The 22316-nt window shown below is 35.5% G+C and overlaps 1 protein-coding gene and 1 long non-coding RNA gene across 2 annotated transcripts; one reads left to right on the forward strand and one right to left on the reverse strand.

The window, feature by feature from the left end:
• The first annotated feature begins 5271 nt into the window (after positions 1 to 5271).
• LOC136809457 (uncharacterized) lies at positions 5272 to 12338 on the forward strand. Its single transcript, XM_067065990.1, has 8 exons — positions 5272 to 5725; positions 6104 to 6178; positions 6394 to 6447; positions 8588 to 8650; positions 8795 to 8848; positions 9265 to 9348; positions 9510 to 9587; positions 9750 to 12338. Exons 1-8 carry the CDS (start codon positions 5374 to 5376, stop codon positions 12245 to 12247), a joined length of 3258 nt encoding a protein of 1085 aa, XP_066922091.1. The 5' UTR covers positions 5272 to 5373; the 3' UTR covers positions 12248 to 12338.
• Positions 12339 to 16082: 3744 nt separating this feature from the next.
• LOC136809559 (uncharacterized) lies at positions 16083 to 17754 on the reverse strand. The gene is made up of 3 exons (XR_010846990.1): positions 17692 to 17754; positions 16466 to 16670; positions 16083 to 16295 (listed from the first exon to the last, which is right to left on the reverse strand). It is a non-coding gene; the product is annotated as an uncharacterized lncRNA (long non-coding RNA).
• Positions 17755 to 22316: the final 4562 nt, after the last annotated feature.

The raw sequence follows: 22316 nt of genomic DNA on the forward strand, positions 1-22316 counted from the left end.
CTCACGACACAATTTTCAGTATTTGAAAATATTATTTTCAATTTTCAATACAAAAAGTTTATATTAGAAAATCAAAGATGATACTGGAAATTTCAGTTCACTTCTGGCAATAAACAAAACGAAAATTGAAACTAGCAGTCACAATTCAATTTTCAATTTTTTAACTCGAAAATTGAAAATTGAATATTGCCATCGAAATTCAATTTTTTGCCCAAAAATGGCTTCAAAAATTGAATGAACGAAACATGCACACACGGTGAATCCGTGACCCGAAAGTATCATTTGATTTTTGATTTAAAATTAAATCGAATTTCAGAAGAAAATTGATTTTCAATTATCCCTCACCAATTAAAAATCAAATTTCAAACCAAATCTTGATTTTTGATTTTTAAATCAAATATTGCATTTATCTGAGATGAGAGCCTGTTCTTGGGAAGCACACTTGTCCAAATGGGACTCGGTTATCTTTCCATGTCACTGACACACACACATGGTACATGAAATTTTGTCCGACTAGGTGTTACTCTGAAGCAAGCGTACAATAATGAATTTTAAAAATCACTTTAAATTTATAATATTTGATTTAAGATTTTTAACCTCTGAAAAGAGGTACTTTGCGCATAGATACCGGGTGTTTAAAAAAGTGTGAATGTAAAAAAACTAAAATGAGTACACTTTTTTTATAAGAACAATTTTATAAGAACAATGAGGCTCAAAATCGCCAAAAAATAAGAACAATTTAAGAACAATGCTTAGCCTGAAATACTAAATTTCAAGCAATTTAGGGGTAAAAAGGGTAAAAATTGGGTATAACGTCTAAAATACCTCAATTTTACCCTATAAATAAGAACAGAATAAGAACAATTCCAGGCTCAAACTGTCAAAAAAATAAGAACAACCGAGCCTCAGAAAAGTTTTACTGGTTCTTGTAACTCGGACTCTATTTGAGTTGGACCAGAATATATTTTTCCATACAGGTATGAAAGCTTCACTAGAACTCTCAAAAAAAAATTTTCGGAAGTGCGCAGTGTCTGTTTGAGCCTTCTGGGCCATTGACCCCAGGACAGCTCCAGCTCTTATAAAATTTGTGAACTGGAAGTGTGTCAGAGCTGAAAGTACTCCGTGAGCCTTAGGGGCCATCGTATTTCCGCACGAAGATTCTTGTCCCCGCTCCGGAATCTTTGTAATTTATCTTTATAATATGCCTTGTATTTTTGGAGTCTGCTAAATTACGTGGGTCGCGTGGGTGTCGTGGGTCCGTGGGTTACGTGGGTCCGTGGGTTCGTGGGTCACGTGGGTTCGTGGGTTAGAAAAGTGCGTGGGTTCGTGGGTTTGAAATGTGCGTGGGTCCGTGGGTTCGTGGGTCAGAATTTTTTCTACGTGGGTTCGTGGGTATTTTTTTTTACGTGGGTTCGTGGGTCCAACTTTTTTTTACGTGGGTCGAAATTTTTTTTACGTGGGTCAGAATTTTTTTTACGTGGGTTCAATTTTTGTTTACGTGGGTCGGAATTTTTTTTACGTGGGTCCAATTTTTTACGAGCTGGTCAAAAAGATTTTTTTTAAAGAATGGGAGACGACAAAAGTTGCCCCCCCCTAATATGCCCAACATATTAAATTCATCGCTACACGTTTTTTTTTTATAAGAACATCAAAAAACTTTGAAGCCTTTGGATGTTCTTAACTTTTTGGGTTTTAAGCCTGAAAATCTTCTTAAAATGTTCTTATTTTCTGCATTTTGTGAGAAAATTGGTGCCATTTCTTATAAAATTGCGTGTTTTAGAGTCCACCAAGCCTTAAAATGTTCTTACAATGCTCTTAAATTTTTGGCCTCGAAGCCTTATGTTCTTATATACTTTGTTCTTATAAAAAAAAAACGTGTATCTAAAACCTTACTAGCCTTACTAGCTACTGATTGGTGTCAAATGTCAACCTATATCCTTTTACACTATCCACATCATATTGAGCATAATAAGAAATGCATTATATTTTATATTTTATGATTATGTCATTATTTTTGTAAACCACGCTCATTTATTCAACAAAATAATGAATTAGATTCATCATTCTAAAACCACTCTCTCAGAGCCTGATTGGTTGTCATTGGTTGTTGGTTGTTGGTTGATTTTCTCTTTTTCATTTAAAAATGAGCGGAAGCCAAAAAAAACAGGTGAGAAGCCGAAACAATTTTTTGATAAAATTAACAATAGCCTATTAAAAGATAAAGCGAAATGAAATTTGTTCGTATAGTGAAACAATATATGACGCGAATGCATATATCTCAGCAATGTAAGAGAGACGCCATACACGTTTTTTTTTATAGGAAATCAGAATTCGAAGAAGCCTTCTAATGGTTTCAAGCCTTAAAATGTTCTTAATTAAAGTCTTTTAATTCATGTGTACATAATCAAAAATGAAAAATGTTCTTATTTCTTTACTCTTGATTCTCCAAAGCCTCCAAATGTTCTTAACCTGTTTTTAATTATTTTTGAACTCGATGCCTAATGTTCTTATATACTTTGTTCTTAGCGAAAAACGTGTATGGCGAAAGCCATCTTCTTTCGCGACATTGCCGTTCTAATTTTTACTAATTTATCTTTTGCTTTTTGAGTTTCACTTTTTGTCATAACAGTATTTTTTTACTCCGCTGATCAACTACGTTACAGAGCACATTTGTTTTTCTTTATCGCTTCGGAATATTACATCTCACTTCGATTCGTATATTTTCGTTTATTTTTAACACATATTTTTCTTGGCATTTTGTTTTGGCTTTTTGGCTTTTTTTGCATCCAAAACCATGGCAACAACAAACAGGTAAGAATTATCTTTCCTTATTCTAAGCTCTCTAGAAAAATTGCTGGTGAAAAGTTGTATTAACTCTTTCGATACCGCCCCAGCCAAAATCCTTCCTATAGAAATGACGTCTTTTTTCACCTTATAGCCTCTGATAGGGGAGACGACAAAAGTTGGACCCTCGTGCAATGTGGACCCCATTATGGACCCTCTAGAAAATGGCGGGAAATGCATTTTGGGTAATTTTAATGCATTATGGTAAAAATTGGATCTAGGAATCCTCAAAATTACAGATCAGACTGTCTAGTGTGTCAAATGACTGTTTTGTTAGTGTTATTTGTTAAATAAATTCTTCTCTCTAAAACCACTCTCTACAGCCTTACTAGTGGGGGCGTACGGATTATCGGTATATCCTTTTTTTGATTTGTATTTCGGGATGAAAGGGTAAAATCGATCGGTACTCGGTATTCCAACAACGAATCGGTATCGGTAATTGACACCTTTTTGGTCGGTATTTTGGAATTTCTTGAGAAAACATCGGTATTTCGGGATAAAGTGGCATATCCTGGTGAAAGAAATGCTCTAAAATAGCCAGAATAAACTTGTTTTTAATGCATCGGGAATTGCCCAAAATGCATTCCCCGCCATTTTCTAGAGGGTCCATTTTGGGGTCCACATTGGGGTTCATATTGGGGTGGGTCAAACTTTTGTCGTCTACCCATCTGATAAATATTTTCACTCGCTTTGAAACTGCATTTTCTTAGAATTTACTTTTGATTAAAAACGACGGTTTCAAGTCTATTAGTGAGTAAACTCCCTGCAAACATTCTCATTTGACAATTGCTAGAATCCGGAAATTCTCTCTTTCTGGCCGTATTGAAAGAGTTGTTAACAAAGGTCAAAAATCTTTAAATCTACTTTTTTGGATCCATTTCTCAAAAAACTTGTTTTTAGCACTGGCAAGTACAATCATGGTCATAATATTTGAGACAAAGGGGAATTCCCAGCAAATTTTTAGAACCACAAATGATTTGGAAATGCTTTAACTTACGGTGGGAATATAGAGTTTTAACTCTGAGTTTTAACATTAGACTTAGGAGCTTAGGATCTCAGGGTCCAAAAGCTCAAAAATGGTCCAACAAGGCTTAGAATATAGCTTGGAAGCCAACAAACCCCTCCCAAATCGAAATATCCAATGGAATAAAGTGGAAAGGCTGAAATCGCCTTTTTCGCCCGAACTTTAAATTCTGAAAAATGCTAAAATACCCAGAAATGCCAATATATTCTGACTATGATTGTACCAAAACGGGCGTTTTTCCTGTCCTATGTCCAGCATCCTCTCGGCCCAATATATAGGGGGGGATTATCTGACCAGCGAAAGCTATTGACACTTCTGATGGACGCGTGGCTGGATATAAGATTTCCTATATTTTCAGTACAGTCACCGGACCCACTGTACGGTGTGAATCATTTGGGCCCTGGAGCTGAGGCTGGTATTTAAGGTTCTTACACGCTTTTTTAAAAGAATATTAAAATGTTTCAAAGTCTAGATTTTGAGATATTACGTGGATAAAAAATGCTTATGATGGTTTTATGTTAAGGTATGTGTACACCTTTTTTCCGATTTTTTGTCAAAAAAAATTTTTTCAGTCAAAGTGGAAGAAAAGTTACTGGATTTCATTTTGGTAAAATCGCGATCTTAAAATCTTTTTCAGATCCAGAGTTATAACCATTTAAATTTCAAAACAAAGTTCGTCTTATGATGGATTATTTAAACAAATAATTGTCTCTTTCGGAAACAACAAAGACAAAAGAGAGAATTCAGCTGATGTTTATTCTCACCTCTATTGAATAGTAATATTTTTGACACATTTCACTGATTACTCAAATTAACAGCAATCATCTCGTTAAAAATTTCAAATTGATGTAGAAAAAAACGAAATTTTACCACACCATACTAGTTTTAACGAGGTTAAAGTCACCCATAGCATTTAGCTATGAACTTATTTTTTTTTTTATATTTTCGGCAAAGAATTGAACTAAAAAAATGTCTTAGGATTTTTTTTCTAATCGAGTTAAAGCTTCACAATTTCAGGTTAAGTGGAAAAAACTCGAGAAATGAATGATTTTTTTCCAAATTTTAACAATTTCTAAGTTTTCTCGAGTTAAAGTCGATCCAAAAAAAAATCCTAAGACATTTTTTTGGTTCAATCTATTGGGAACATAGTGTCGAAATTATTTTTTCAAATTTCAAAAGCTATGGGTGACTTTAACTTCTTTGAAGTAGGTAAGGTTAAAATTCTTAAGATTTTAATTATATCCTGCCCAGTTTTTTAAATTCAGCTGAAACTTTTACCATTAGAAAGAGAATATTATTGGCTTTCAGAAAATATATACTTTTGACGTATAAAAATTTGTTGTTCTAAAGATATGATCAATTAAAGAGAATGTGTCAAGGAAGGTGAACACATACCTTAAATCAATTTTAGGGGAATTATTGTTAAACAGTACCCGAAGGAAATTGTGGAAGAAACAATAATTCCAGGAGATGGTTATTGCATTATCAATGCGGTGATTCATTGTATGAGGCAGAAACAGATGAAAGTGATACCTTCGCGCGATGGATTACTTCAAATGATGAATTACGAAATTTTAAAGAATTTAGAGCATTACGCATTGTTTATTGAAGAAGAAAATGATTTTGTTGGACAGCTAGAAAACTACATTTACAAGCGAAGTTACGGGTCAAATATCATTGACTTGATTTTATTTAGCATAAGCAACACTCTAAGACTTTCAATCAATATTTTCGAGCTGCACAATGGCTCATACACGCTTTTTAATATGAAAAGCATACATCCAAGAGATGAAGCGCCGCTGTGTAACATCGATGTTGTTCGTCACTCCGACCACTTCAATTCAATTTCAATAATCGGTTAGTATACACTTTTGTAGAATTTATTTCAAATGAAAAAAATTCTATCCCACTTTTATTTGGATTGCCGATAGTTAGGGTGAAAACGGTCTACGCAAAAAAGCTTTGCATTTTGAAAGAATTTGAAGCATAACCATTTTTATTCAAAATGCTTTAAAACAAATATATTGGTCCGGAAAGATTGAGTCTAAACTATTAAGACAAAAGATTGTTGTTCGAGTTCTTAACCTTTTGGGACCGCCAGGGCGATTAAAATTGCCGACATTCCAGGATGCAAACGGCGTACCTATTTTAGATTCTTCCCTTTTTTACATTTGAATTTACTCAAGTTTATAACTTCACTATTTAATGATTTAATTGTTAACATTTATTTTTCAGAAACTCCTTCATTCAATCAAGGTAACAATGAAGATATCCGGATGAACTTTCATAACCAAGGACTCGTCAAAACAGGTAAAACAGGTGTAATTCTTTGTAACGAACTTAGGATTTGGCTTATTTTAGTCTGTTAAACCTTTGGGTATGTCTAGGCTGCTTCTCAAGACCAATTTTTCCAATGCAATTATCTTAATTATCAACTTTTTCTCAGCAAAGACTCAGCTTGCCCTATAAAACCTTAACTTAATTATGTCTAAATAAGCTCTCACAACATTTTTTTTTATTTTCAGAAACTAGAGAAGCAGATGTTAAACCAAATTTGGACGATTTGACTTTTGAACAAGGTATAATTAGAAATAATAACACGTTTTTATACACATATAGTGATACATTGTCTGAGTTTGAATGCTTAAAATTACCGCAACTTTTTTTCTTTCATTATTAAATTTGACGTAACTGAAGGGGAAAACATTGGCGAGAAGGAATTATGGCGAATTGGGCGAAAAATTGCCAAATTTTTTTTCCGCCAAAATTAATTATATGGGGGATTCACCAAAATTAATTCTCGCCAAATTCGATTTGATTCGATTTTCTGTGGAATTTTTCTAATTCGGACAAATATAATAAGCTAAGTTGTAAACAAAACAAACATTCCTTATTCGCCAAATTTTATATTTTTTCTTTTTTCCGCCAAATTGCATCGATATTTCTTCTTGCCAAAACTCCTTTCATCCTTAACCCTATTTGTCAGCTAGTTTCCCAGGGAAATTTTTTTTAATTTTGACTCCATCACTGTGACGTGCAACTAAATACGCTTTTTTGGTATATAAATGACCATGCTAGGATAGGTGCTATTTCATGGTGCTACTGGTGCGGAAGAGTTGCGGTAATTCCGGACGTGCCATAACAAGCCCGAGTCCTTATATTTTTACTAGGCCTTTCGCGAACAGATGTTTTTAATTTGTTATAACTTTTAATCATGTCGGTCTTTTTTTTTTTTTATTATTATTATTATTATTATTATAAAGAATTACAGGTATAGGCACACAAGGGCCTCTCGCTGATCTTGTTTTACAATAACTTTGGCTTAAAAAACTTTTTTAGGTAAAGTCCGTCCCGTGGACTTCCTCGTACTCTCCACACATAGTCATTATGCGACTCTGTTTAATTTCTTTCGTCTGCTTTCTTCTTCCATTCTTTTACTAGGTTTCTTTCCATTTTTGTCATATCGTCCGTAATGCTAATCTTGGAGTATTTTTGATGATTTTTTAATTCGGTCAACCTCTTTACAAATTTGTATTTTTCATGAGCGTCTGTAAATATGACTTTGATTGGTCGTGCACCTTGTGATTTTCCAATGCGAGAGACATAGGTGGGTTGCGTCATGATATTAACATCTTGCAGAAGCTCGTTAACGTAATCTTTCTCGCTATCGTTTTCACTCTGATTCACTCCATGGATTATGATGTTGGCATCATTTAATTGTTTTCTTTGCTCTTCCATTATGTCTTCGAGTTTCTCGCTTCGAAGTAACTTTTTAATATTTGGAATGTTTAATTGATTATTTGTTTTTGTGATCTCAGCAAAACTTCTTTTTTGGTTGGAAATTTGATTTTTTCCATGGAACTTGGTATTCATTGTTTCTTCTATTTTCGTTGTCAGTTTTGTTTCCAAGGCGGAAAATTGAGTTTCGATCAGGTTGGTGACACAGTTCTTGTCTTTGATATATTCTTGACATCTTGTTTGGAGTTCCTTGACCACGTTGCTCAATTTTTTCTCATTTTCGTTTTTTAATTTTATGATACTTTCGCAAGCTTCAATTTCTTTTCGGCTGTGTGTGCGGCTTTGGATTCGTTCTGCTTGTTCGTGGACTTTTTTGTGCAGATCTTTCGCTATGAGACAGCAGTCTATACATACATATTTTCGATAATTTTTAGTCATAAACATTTGTAATTGATATATCGGTAGTCCGGTGCATGCATAGTGCAGTGTTCGTAGACATTTATGGCATTCGAGTCTCATTTTATCGTTATCATTCGTACAATTGTGTTCCGTACATTGATTTGTTTCGTTTGAACCTTCGTCAGAAAACCGAATTTTACCAGGTGATGCCATGTTTAGGTGAAATTTGGTTGAATTTTATTGAAATTTCGCCATTTTTTTCAAAAAAAAACGAAGAGCACGACCGTTCTGTTTGACGTCAAATTTTTTCTTATCTTATGCGCCAAAACCTCTTCTGGGGTACCGCCTTGTGTTTACGTGGGAAATAAAGCGTTGAGCGTTAGCTTGTTTGTTTAAATATATGTTTGGATCTTTGAAATTTTTGAATGAACAAAAACTGAAAGAATATTATATATGATGGTGGAAACAACTATAAGTATATGAGTAACAGTTTAGCCTACTGAAGTTAAAAATCACACCACCACATTTAACAATGACTTTCCGAAAAAGGAAATGTTATAATCCTTTTCCTTCCACGTTCAGGGACATCAGAAACCGTCTGGCAAAAAATAACAAGAGTAAAGAAGTCAAGATTCTACAAGCGAGGTATGTCATTAAATATTATCCAATTTAATTTTTTGTCACCTTTTATGGTTTATTAACATCACCGCCATAACTACAAAATTGAAGTCAGACCCAAAACACATTTCATAAAAAAGAATTTCAGTTTCGGTTATTTTTACTTCTTAGAGCACCAAAACAAGATCGTTAATGGAAATAAACATGAAGTTGTGGTTATTTCGGGTAAATATTATCGAATAATTTTAATCTAAAATGTTAAGCCATTTTTTATTTTTTTTGTGGGTGACAGGTGACAGACGAGGATTTATCAAACAAATAACTGTGTCCGATGAAAAGATTTAATCATATAGCATTGTTTCGTTAAAATTTCTTCCGCGAAATGCGCAATTTTCAAGACTTCAATTCGCCCACTTCAATTGACTCTCGTAAATTTATGTTTCATCATGTTTTCTACATTTCTGGTGGGGCGTGTAGTTAAACATGGCTATAAATTTTCTTTTTATCAGTAAAGAAGGCTGAGATGAGTCCTAGATGAGATTTGCGTTGCATCAACTCCATCAAACATCAAACTGAAGCTTTGTAATTTGAAATTTATATATTTGTATCATATTTCAAAAAACTATTATATTCAATCATAGATTCGGAAAGTGAGAATGAATTGCCAACAAGTAACCGCTACTCTGCACTATCAAACGAGGAAGTTTTCAACCCTATAGGCCAAGGTATTGAGACGGGTAAATTCTAAATGACGTCTAGATAAAATTAGTGGATGTGATATCAATGGTTTTACTCAATTTTTCTATGAAATTTAACGTCAAATTTAGACAATAAATTCACAAGACAAGAATCTTACTGATACCATCGAATTTCTATATATTTTTAGTAACAGATTCAGATAGTTATGTCACTGACGATAGCTTCAATTTCAAACCCTTTACCGCTCAGCAAAGCAAATCTATTGGTAAGAATTTGGGATTTTCAAGTAAAAAATCAGCTATAAAATAATGTCACTTTTTGAAAAAATATCTATGTTTTGGCCCATTTTACTTCGGAACTTTTTATGCTATACGCCGATAAGGTGACAGTGGAATTTTATCTCAAGTTTTGTTCTTTTCGTATATAGACCATGAAGCTGTGATCCTAATCAATTCTGACAGCGATGAACAAAGTTTCCAAGACGACATTGGTCCTGCTTTACATTCCCCTGCAGTAATCGACAACGTGGGTGAATGCATTGAGGTGATTAGCAGTGGCAGACAACAGAAAAAGATACCTCGGACTATTTGGGCAGATGAGCCGGAACAGATTGTGGAGGAGATTCCTTTAGATATTGACGGTTTGCAGGTATATAGGGTTATAGCATCAGAGAGAAGTGAATTTAGTGCCAAATTGAAAGATGGAAGGCATTGGAAAAAGGACTCTAGAACTGAATGGGCTGGTTTCAAGTCTGTGAGGTATAGAGATTGCTTGGGAGGTTACTCGTGTCCAAATACTGACTGTTTCTATTTTCTCGAATTCAAACATCCAAATAGAAATCGCTTCAAGAGAAAGAATATTTGCGAGTACTGTGAAGGAATCGGAGATTACACGCCATGCTCAGCAAGAAAATATACAGCTTTTCGATCAGACAGCGAAGCATATGTCTACCATATTGGGTTACACACTTGTTATGCTAAACAACAACATAACCGACCAGCTTCCATCGTCCAGGAAGCGGTTCAAAGAGACGCAAACGTAAGACCTCGGCAAATACAAACGATGAGTATATTATCGGATTTAAGAGCGAGAAAAAACTGGTCTGAAGTGGAAAGTAATGCACGAAAGGTTTTAAATGTAAAAAATCTTTCAAACGAGAAAATTAAACAAAAGAAAGTTATGGAGCCTCACGGAGGAAGTTTTGAAGCTGTCAGAAACCTAAAAACATACACCGACACACAAGATCCTTTGCTCATCAAAACCATAGACGAAAACAATGAACTGGTTTTTAAAACATCGACTCTAGAGATGAAGATTGCTAAAAACATGGAAGCATCTGGTGAGCATTTCCTTAGCAAGGAGTATTGCCATTTTGACGGCAACCATAAACGCGTCAAGAACTACGTAACACTAACGGCCAGCGTCTACCATCCTATGTTACGCAAACAACTAGTGCTAGCCAGTATGAATTGCAAGCATGAAGACGAAACATACGTCCAGTTGTTCTGGAGAAATTTTAATGACGCGTTTAAACAAGTAAACCTTACGGAGCAAAAATTTAATCCAAAAGGCTGGGTTACGGATATGGCTGGGGCAAACTTCAATGGTTTGAGTAGAATTTACGGCGAGGATGTTATGAACAAAATAAAGGGGTGTGAATTTCATTTTAAACAATCAATAGAAAGAAAGGTTAAGAAGTTAGGGGATCAAGGTGGTGAAACATTCAAAAAACTCGCGAATGAGTTGCTGCTATCAGCCACGGCCGAAGCTTACGAGGCTGCGATTAAAAAACTAAAAGATTTTGCCAAAGCTAGTGCTCCAGATCTAAAGGATTGGATCTCTTGGTGGGATGATCGAAAGGAGAATGTATTTCGAGCATTTACAAGTTTTGGCGCTCCCCAAAGTAACCTCGCCGAAGTCGTACATGCAGGGTACAAACACCGGGATCGTATGGGTGTCAACCTTCTTGAATGCGCATATTTTGATATAAGGGACAGTATCCTTTTAGCACTCAACCTTGGAGAGCTTGAAAAGGGGGGACACGAATGTGGATATGGTCAGTCCATTTCTTCAAGAAACAAACAACAAGCATCAAGAGATATTGGGCATGCTGAAAGACTTGGTCGGGATCTGATGGATTTTACAGTTCAGCAGACTGGAAGTAGTGGAAAGCGAAAATCTTGTGAGCCGGTGGAGGGCTGTCACCCACCCAAAAAGCGAAGAAACATTGGAAAGTTATTTGACAATAGACTTGAAACTGCAAAAAAGTTGGAGGATATGATGAAGGTTAAAAAGTTAACTCGGCTATCGTCTCAAAAAATCGAGTGTCAGATATTGGGAACATCTTCCGGAAGGGTACATTACACAGTAACTATATGCAATGTACCTACATGTACATGTCCCGATTTTAAAAAGCAAGGGTTGGTTGTTTCCTGTAAACACATAATTTTTGTTTTTTTATTCATCATTCGTTCTGAGGAAATGTGCAATGAACGCCACATCGGTGATGACGACCTTTGCAATTTGCTTTCAAACGTTGAGGTTGACGATAAGTATAAAGCAAATCCGCAAAGGTTACCATCATCAAACAGAGATCGTGGTGAGATTTTAAGGAGCCACCATCTCTACAACCAAGGTCAAACTTTCACTGTCCACAAAAAAGCTAAACGAACAGCTAAATGCTCTGCTCGGCAATGTCAGGAGATTCTGACCGTTGGTAAACTGGCATTACGTGTGGATGGTGCACTATCGGTGATTTACGAGAGACCGGAAGCAGTTGAGAGAAAATTTTATTTCTGTCCAAAACAGAACTGTGTTCTGCAGTTTCCAGTGTGGTCAAATATTAGACCACCTGGAAACACAAGTGAACTTAAATTCGAGGATGGCGTCACACTTGAAGACATTTCATTTTATACTGATATTTGATTCATTCGGTTTTGCAAAAGTGTAGTTTTTAATTAGAGAACCGTAATAGCAAGCACAGAACGTTGTTTTAACGTCCAAACAATGTTGTTTTCACATCAGAACATTACTTGGACGTTGAAACAATGCTGAAATAATGTTGTGTGTCTGGGAAGCTATTGTTAAAAAATCCCTTGCAGTAAAATTATTTTTCTTAATTTCACGTTCTTAAGATGTTGTTCTTAATTTTTAAACATCTCTGACTCAATTTTCTTATAAAAGTAAAGTATCTGCAACATGTAACACTGTTTCAACCTCCAAATAACGTTCTGATGTCGAAACAACATTGTTTCAACGCGTCAAAACAACGTTCAGTCTCTGGGGTTATTACGGTTCTCTAAAGACAATGTATCTTTTTTGAAGACTGTCATTTCTTTTAAATTTCCATTGAAGCCGTTAAGTACAGCACGAGTGTGTCAATTGAAAAACGGTATACTCATAGTAGTAATTTTTAGGAAATCTTCTTTTTTAGCTTGGCTGTCTATATGTCCTACATTAAATTTTCTTTATATTCTCTATGCTAGGTGTTGCGACGATGGGTTTGCTCTCTTTGCGGATAGGCCCTGCATTGGAACAAACATGACTCGTAGCGCATAGAATAGATTTAATCACAAGACAAACATGTTTTTGTTTTGCAATCCCAATCGCGTAGGTTTTAATCAATTCACATAGGCCAGTACCATAGACTATTCCCCTTTCAGGTGATAATCAGAAATCACGCGATCACTGAAGTGGTACCAACTCTACTTACGGATAGGCCCCGTTTTAGTAATGGTATCTCTACAGTGATTGCCCACTTCTCTTACTAATCTACTTCTCTTTTACATATTATTTTCTCCTAAAAAAAAGAAAACTGAAGTATTTATGTCTTAGAGATTTTTAAACAAAACTGTACATTTTCTTTATAAACTCATATATTGCACGAAGAAAAGGATCATACTGGCGTTTTTTAGTATTATTCTTGATAATCAGTTGCTTTTTATAAGTTAGTTTACTGCCAGGAGAAGCCAATGGACGCAGGCGGTGGGCGCTTTTATGACTGGAACTGCCACTGTTAACCCGTTGTTTCGGTGTCGATGTTGCAACTTCTTTATAAACTTATTATATAGATAGATATTCGATATACCAATATATACCTAATATCTGGTGATAAAGAGATTAGAAAACGTATAAATCTTTTATTAATATGAATAACGTACTCATATATTTCTTTTGTTTTCATTTTTAAAAGAAAAAGCTAATCAGTTTTAAATCTCACTTGTTTCATTATAAAAAAGATTGTTTCAGTATGTACATTCTTTACAAAAGTCCTGCCTGCATATTTCTAATTCTTTTTACTTCACACAGAGCTTGCAAAAAAATTGTTCTTCTTATGTTTCTAGAAAACATTTTGACCCACGTAAAAAAAATTTGATCCACGTAAAAAAAAATTAGACCCACGTAAAAAAAATTCCGACCCACGTAAAAAAAAATTTGACCCACGTAAAAACAAATTTGACCCACGTAAAAAAAAATTGGACCCACGTAAAAAAAAATTGGACCCACGAACCCACGTAAAAAAAATACCCACGAACCCACGTAGAAAAAATTCTGACCCACGAACCCACGGACCCACGTACATTTCGGACCCACGAACCCACGCGCTTTTCTAACCCACGAACCCACGCGGCCCACGAACCCACGGACCCACGTAACCCACGGACCCACGACACCCACGCGACCCACGTAATTTAGCAGACTCGTATTTTTGACGACGGATTGAATCTAGCAATTCCTTTGATTTCGATAGATATTTCTTTAAGAGATTCGGCGGTAAATTTTAGTATCAATCTAGTCATTTGTGAAAATCAGGGTGAACCGCTCAAAAGCACGCAATTTTGATGAGATTTGCTTGCTTCAATTCCCATTCAATTCCCAATTCCCATTCAAAGAGATTTTAGTCCTTCGGGCTTATACTTCGTTGGTGTTTACTGATGAAATAGCCTAACTTTCCAGTCCTGGTCTTTTTCCACTAGAAGGTGTCAAAAGAATCTTAGTGCGGAAACTTATATCAAACGACGACTTATATAAAAAATGGCGAAAATAAGAACATGTTAAGAACATTTTTAGGCTTAAAACTCAAGAAGTTAAGAACATCCAAAGGCTTCAAATAAAAAGAAAATGTGTTACGCAGCTATTAGATTAAATAACTCGATAACTCAACTCGTCTCTTGTAACTCGGACTCTATTTGAGTTGGACCAGAATATATTTTTCCATACAGGTATGAAAACTTCACTAGAACTCTCAAAAAAAAATTTTCAGAAGTGCGCAGTGTCTTTTTTGAGACTTCTGAGCCATTGGCCCCAAGGATCGTCTCACAGCTTTATTGAGGTTTGATTGAAGATAATCGCTGACTTGATTTATTGTCGAATCGGTCTATAGTCGTCCAGAAACACAACATTTTTCAGGAACATGCGGCCGCATCTTTTTTTCAGAAACACGTGGCCGCGTAGAATAACACATGGGTGTGTAATTTAATTACGCGGCCGCGCTTTTTTAGATGCTCCCACATATTTCAACATGCGGCCGCGTTTCTCAACAAAAACGTGCGGCCGCGTATTACAAAAGAAACACAACTGAAACTACAAGGTCCAATTCAGCCACGGTACGTTTTTCTATAAAGAATAGTGTACTTTGACTGATGATCAACTATTATTAAGAAAATTAATTTCCTTTCTAGACATCCTATGTGAGTGTATCTAATATACATTTACATAAACAAAAGAAACCCGGGGGGCGCACTGGGTTTGCCGACTGACGGTATGTGTGGCGAACAAATTGGCTTTTAGAATCGCAGCCTTACAGTGTAGCAAAAAATCGGTGAAATTCATACCCTTACAGTGCATTTTCATCCTTTTTCAGAGCAAAAAATTCAGACTTTTTGGGCAAAAACCCTTGGTTTTCCTGGATTTACTGAAATTTCCACCCTTACAGTGCATTTATCAAAAAGTTAACTCTTACAGTGCATTTTTGCTATCCTGAAAAACACACCCTTAGCCGCCGCACATACCAGTCGGTCATTTTGCCTGACTGCCCCCCCCCCCCCCCCTCCCCGAAAAAGAAAGTACACTATCTATTTTTTTAATTAACTTGTGTCACTTTTGTTTTCCCATTTTCTGAAAAAAGACAGTTTTATTCCTATTGACTGATTAAAACTCACCCTGGAGGGTTATTTTAGAGTATTCTAACGATTTGGCCAATTTTCACCCTGATATTCCTATACAGTAGAAGATATGTATCTGCAAAAGATTGAAATACCTAAAAATTTTCGGAAAAAAGACTCTTTTCACACCCCTGTGTCACAGACCTACTGGGATCCTAGCCCCGCTGGAAATTTGGTCCCTGGTGGGAAAATACCCTGGAATTTCTGCCCCACTGGGAAATTGACGTTGATTTCATCCCCACTCAAAGATTAATGTCTAAAAATTTCACTCCAAAACCATCCACACTGGATGTTTGAACCTTGGAACAATAAAACTTCCAGTGGGATTCCAATAGGGACTTCTCCCCGCTGAAGAAAAAAGTTCCATGGTCTTTAATTAATATTAGTCGCTTCAAAGTCAAAGAACTTCGTTTCAGTGGATGTTGGACTCAGATAAAAAGTCAATAATTTTTCCGTCGTTATTTTCATATTTGAAAAAATCAAATAAAACTATTACAAGGCTCCTTCAAATTGTAAAGTAGTTCGTATGTAAAACATTATAGCATCTCTAAACATATTTCCCCTGTGGTTAACACAATTAGGAAAAATATCTTGGACAGAAAAACTTTGAAAAAATAATCGGTCTCTCTCGGAAATGATATCATCATGTCCAGTCAATGGGTCACGTCCAAAAGGATGTTCATCTGTTAGTCTGCCTTGATAAGTCTGCTCGTATAATTCTATAGCTTCTTGTTTGGGTGGTAAACCATTTTGTGGGGTCGGAGTCAAACGGTTTGTTCTTGTTTTAATAACAGATGGTATTCCTCGACCTGAAAGGTGATATAAAAACTTCCTTAGGAGATATGGATCTTAAAGATTTCTCGCGTTTGGAAGGGTTTTCTATGCATAAGAAAAGAAACATAGTAGGAGCTGCTTATTTCTTGTATCGCTAGAGAAGGTAGAGATTGCAACATAAAATCAGAATTAGAATATCCCAAACCTGCTATTGGATGTTCGTTCCAAGAAGATACAACTGTCCTCAACCCAAAAGCTGCAACCAAGCATGTTACTGATGAAACGCAAAACCTTTGAGTCTCATCTGTCATGTCAATGATATGTCGGTTATCTAAGTCTGCCAATATGCGTTTTAGTGGGTAATTAACACGGGAGTTAACTTCTGGCCAGATTCTCTCAACTGGTAGATTCTAAAAGCAGAAAAATATACAACCTCGTCCCTCGTCATCAGCTTTTTGGTCAATCAATAACGTAAATAAAGACTGGGGATACACGGGGGCGAGGTTGAAAAATTTCTTTTTGAGTAATAACATTCACGTAAATTTCGGCCCAAAAGAAATCCATTTAGAATAGTCTAAGAATGATAGGATCTAATAAACCCTTTAAGTGCCGATGACTTAATAACTGGTCATCCGATAATGTAAAAGGTATGCCGATGACTTAAAAACTGGTCATCTCGAATTTCTCTTTATTTGCCAGAGTTTTTTCAGAAAACTTTTTCCATTTACCAGAAAATAAAATAATAACAGAAAATGACCATTTTTTAAGGCATCTGGCATACTTGACTACATTTCGTAATGACCAATTTTTAAGTCATCGGCAAACAAAAAAAGTTTTTCTGGAAAACCGCAGCAAACAGAAAGTGTCTTTATATTTGAATTAAGCCATGGCACTTAAAGGGTTAAAAAGGAAAGTAGTCTACACATAGACAGCTCCAGGCTATTAGGCCATACTCTAGTTGGGGTTTTACACTCCTAACGAAGAAAGATATTCAGTATTCTGATAGAATATTCTGTTCTTAACAGTTTTACGATCACGACCTGTCAAAAGAAGGAGTGAGCTAAATTACGTTGGTTACGTGCGTGTCGTGGGTCCGTGGGTTGGTGCCTTCGTGGGTGTTCGAGCACACGAGAAATTTAGATCGACAGGAAATTTTGGACATTTTGGACAAGTTCCTATTTAAAACGGTTTACAAACAAAATGAAATTATTGATGCTAAAGGCACCACTGAACTCTAACAGGGTTTCAATCTTGATTTTTGTCGAAAATTGTTGACATTTTTAATAAAATTTCATATTTTCAAAATGGCTAAAAAAATCTACATTGCAATCTGAAAAAATTCAAATTTAACCAAAAATTCAAAAAGCTGTACCGCTTCAAAGATAGAGGCCTAATTTTTGTTGACATACTGTAGAAAACAAGGTGTTTTACCTGCTTTGATTGTGTCTGGCGATATGGTAAAATGTCATGTCTACTTCTCAAATCTTTGAAGAGTTCTTGCATACCGAGTGATAGGTAAAATTCTTTTCCGCAATCAGCCCTCATTTGATGAAATATTCCAAAGTCCATCGCTGCTTTTCTAAATAAGAATTAGGAATTTAATTTAATTTTAAATTTTGCAACGTTCTTCTGTTTCGCTGCACTCGTTTTTAATTGCCACATGATTGGTTTCTCATTTGAGCCCCTAAATACACGCTTTTTATAAGAATGGTGTCCATTACATTTTATCATGGATATTTTTAACTTTTTGGGGAAATGAAATATAAAATATTTTGCAGAATTTTTGTAGCAAAATTCCATGATTGTAATATTCTTCGCACATTTTTAATTTTTTGGCCATTTTCCTCAGGAACATTCTTATAAAGTGCATACTTATTAAAACTAGTTTGCAGGAAATAGCTCAAAAGGTGCCCTAAACCTGAAAAATAGTATTTTGTTGGAATTTGGCTCAAAGGTGCCTTAGTGTCTGAAGAGTGTTTATTACGTCATCAGTTGCACACGAAGTTTTGTATTTGATAATTGATTTGAAGTTTTACTATTGGGCACCTTTCCGTCATTCAGTCAGGTCCACACAGCTGGCCTGGCTGCCTTAATTCCCCATGTTCATGATTCCCAAAAGCTTTAAAATGTTCTTAACTTGTTCTGAACATTTTGGTCATCAAAAGCCTTACACTTTTTGAAAACCAGTATTTTGGCGATTTTGAGCCTCATTGTTCTTATAAAATTGTTCTTAAAAAAAGTTTAAATTGTTTGTTCTTATGAAGCAAAACCTGTAGTACGTGTACGTTTATTATGGACTTATTTCCTGGACTTTTTTACCTATACACTTCGTTGTAAATGATACCATTATTTTTGACGGGCATTGTCGTATATCCAACAATAAATCTTGAATGACCATCAACGGCTATGACATGAGTTACTCCATACATAACCAGCTTCTCGTTCTGATCAAAATGTATTTTGTGTCCAAAATAATCTGCTCGATATGGAATAGGGTTAACTAAGCGGGCTGTGTTTGTTCTTCTCGCCAAGTGATTCTGTGGAGCAACGTGGGCTAATGCTTGACCTATCCTGTTATGTCCAACGCGTAATTGGTGTTTATGGGCTATATATCCTGTCATCATCTTTCTTCCATAAGTCGGTCCAACCTACCAAAAATAAATAATGAAGTTTTGAACTAATCTTCTGAGAGCGTTCTACTGGCGATTAGACCAATTTGGATCTCAAATTGACCGTTAAGACCGGAATAACTACGCAGTTCTTTATCAAAAAGACCGTTGGGTCTTTTTTGTAGGCAAAAATGGATGATGGGTATGTGCGGACGGTAAGGGTCAGTTTTTTCACCTTTCAAAGTCTCTCTAAGGGTTGGAAAATTCAGGATTTTTAGGAAATTTTTTGATTTCCAGAGAAAAAATTGTAATACAAGTGTCCTTGGTCTCTCTAAGGGTATGACTTTTTTCAAAAATCGAAAAAAACATTGTAATAAAGTCTTTCTAAGGGTATGACTTTTTCTAAAAATCTAAAAAAATAATCCAAAAAGTCTCTCTAAGGGTCACCTTTTCAGCAAAAATCAGTCTCTCTAAGGGTCGGTTTTCGGAGGTCCTGTCCGCACACACCCCTCATTCGCCAACCCTAGTACCCCCCCCCCCCGGCCTTACAATAAACGAACAAGCAGAAATTTTGTGAAAATCTGTGAGCCATCTTCGACCTTCTTTAATGCAGAAATTCAGAAAAACTCAATGATCCAATATATACCTAGTCGAAAAAAATCCTCTTTATAGCTGTTTTTTGGCTGAAATTTTACCCAAAAATTTTTTTTTCTGAAAATCGGCTCCGTCACATTCGCTTTGTTTAAAAAATACAAAATCTGCTTTTACCATCTTTTACCTATGCTATCATACACTACTTCATGCAAAAAATCAGAAAAAATAAATGATCCAATTTTTCACTAAGTCCGAAAAACCTGTTTTTAGCCGTTTTTTGCACCAAAAATTATTTTTTCGAAAATTGGGCTCCGGCATATTTTGACCACCACCATTTTGCACCTTTGTACCAAAAATGAAAAAATGCCTATGATTCAATCCTGAGGAAAGTTGGTAACAGAAGAACGAACGAACGAACGAACAAACGCAGCTTAATTTATAGGACCTCCGTCCAGGTAGGTCCAAAAAAAACAAATACAAAAAAACGAAAACTGCCATTTCCGGCATTATCACCTTGCATGTTGCGTTATGCAAAGAAGAAAAATAAACTTTAGTCTCAAGAGATATCGAATCTGAAACGCAACGGAGTGTTATAAACACCTGTCTGCCGAAAAACAGAAGCAGCATGATATCTTTTCTTCTAGGAGAGCACATGTTATGACCTTCAATTTTTAATGCAAATGATGTGTTCTGCTTTCTAGGAAAAACATTTTGCCAACATATAATGGCGAATTGCATCACAGCACCAAGCCATCGAATTGTATCAGGGTTACTACATATACATATTAAAATTCATTATTTTATGATTTTAAATCAACCATTTAATCAATTTAAAATTAACTCGTTTTAACGCTATTCAAAAACTAAAAAGACTCCCTGTTTTTATAGAATTTTGAATTTTTGGGTATGTATACACCCCTGTGTCAGTGACCCAGTCAGATCCACCCCGTGGTTAACCTGGTGGAAAAATTACCAGAAATAGCCGAATTTCAAGTCCCGGTGGGAATTGAGTGACCCCGGTCAAAATAAGTGGAAATTTAGTAAAATTCTGCGAAAATTCTCTCTGTCGACGTAAATCATGGGTGCGTTCGTGCGTTCCCTTATTGATGATATATATATATATATATATGTATATATCTGAGTTCTCTTTAGTTCGGGAAAAAAATCGACGTTTGGTAGCTATAAAGTTTTCTGGCTCAGTGTACCCATGAAAAATAGAAATGGACTAAACGGTCAAAGTTATTCTTATTGGAAGTGCCTGTAGTTCTCTTGTGACCTTATTCTGGCTATCTTTGACCTCCCCGTTGCGTTTTTAAGCTTTGAACTTTGAAATGCTTCTTTTAACGTATTAAAGATTTCTTACATGAAAGATTTACACCTGCAGCGCTAAAGTTGTAATAAAAATGTTCTCGGAAAATTTCCGCCTTGCCCAATGAAACGAAAGCTTGTGAGAAAAGGAAAACAGTTTTATAGCACCGAGGGAATAATCAAAGCATACCGACTAATTTACTTGAAAGTCCAGATCTTGTTCTTTGCCCAGCTTTTCAAGTTAAATTTTTCAAACCGCTGACTTTTTTGAATTTTACATTGGAGCCTGATGAAATAAATTTCAATTTGTTCAGAGACACCCGGTGGACTCTTAATTTCCACCGGGTCACTGAGGAAGGGGTGTATGTATCTCTCTAATGTCTTGTTACTTTTGTTCATTTTAACGAATTATCCGAAATTATTACGAAATTATCCAAAAATTGCGTTTTTTCCCTTTTTTCCACCTCTTATACACGCTTTTTTTACAAGAATACACTATATAAGAATATCCACAATGAAATTGGCCAATAAATCAAGAATATTTCTAAAAATATTACCACCATGGAATTTGGCTGATCATGCTTAAGAATGCCATTTTCAGAGCGTTTTCAATTATAAATTGCCAATTACCCCTAAGGGCCATTCATTTCACAAAAACGCCATTTTATGTTAGGGACGTAGACGTATGTACTAAATGTCAAATCTAGTCCGATTTACACTGTTTTATAAGAACAATTTTATAAGAAAAATGAGGTTCAAAATCGCCAAGAAATAAGAACAATTTTAGAGTTAAGTTCAAGTTAAGTTTTTTCCCTGGTCAAAAAATTTCAAGTAGATTTTGCTTTTCAAAAGAATATCAATTTCAGTGTGTCAGCGGCAAATAGGTCAGCGGCAAAAAGGTCAGCGGCAAAAAGGTCAGCGGCAAAAAGGTCAGCGACAAATAGTCAGCGGCAAATGGGTCAACGCTTTAAATAAAGGTGTGAATAACACATTGACCACCGACATTCTTAAAACTAATAGAGATCATTAGAAATCATTTGTCAAAAACATTTTGCTTTGACGTTTTATGAATCTCTATCGGACGTCTCATGGCTCCCATGGTAAGCTATAAAAAGAGATGCAAACGCAAATTTACCACACTCGAAAAACAGATGCAGTCAAGATGACAAGTGCAGACATAAACCTAACCTTCTTCACAGAAAATAATGGATCAAGGTCAGAACGAACATTTAGAAAAAGTCAAGTCACAGTATCAAGACTTTCTACGGTATTTAAGGTGAGCTTTTACTGACCTTTTATCACTCATTTTGTAAACAGTTATGGTAATGACCGAAAATTTAAAACAGTCCAACATTTAATTCTAAATATTTTTTGAGTCCGATTAAAAGCAGAGCGGAAAGTTGCTGACTCTGCAGAAAATAAGAAATATTTATTCTAAAATTTTGGGTTTCAAAAAAAGTATTGAATTATTAATGAATTCCAGAGTGAGAAAAACAATTGTGGCTTGGCTATGTTAAATACAACTCTCTGTTTTTAATTTTTTAG

The sequence above is a fragment of the Clytia hemisphaerica genome, unplaced genomic scaffold (genome assembly GCF_902728285.1).
Source record: "Clytia hemisphaerica strain Z4C2 unplaced genomic scaffold, Clytia hemisphaerica genome assembly, whole genome shotgun sequence".
NCBI lineage: Eukaryota > Metazoa > Cnidaria > Hydrozoa > Leptothecata > Clytiidae > Clytia > Clytia hemisphaerica.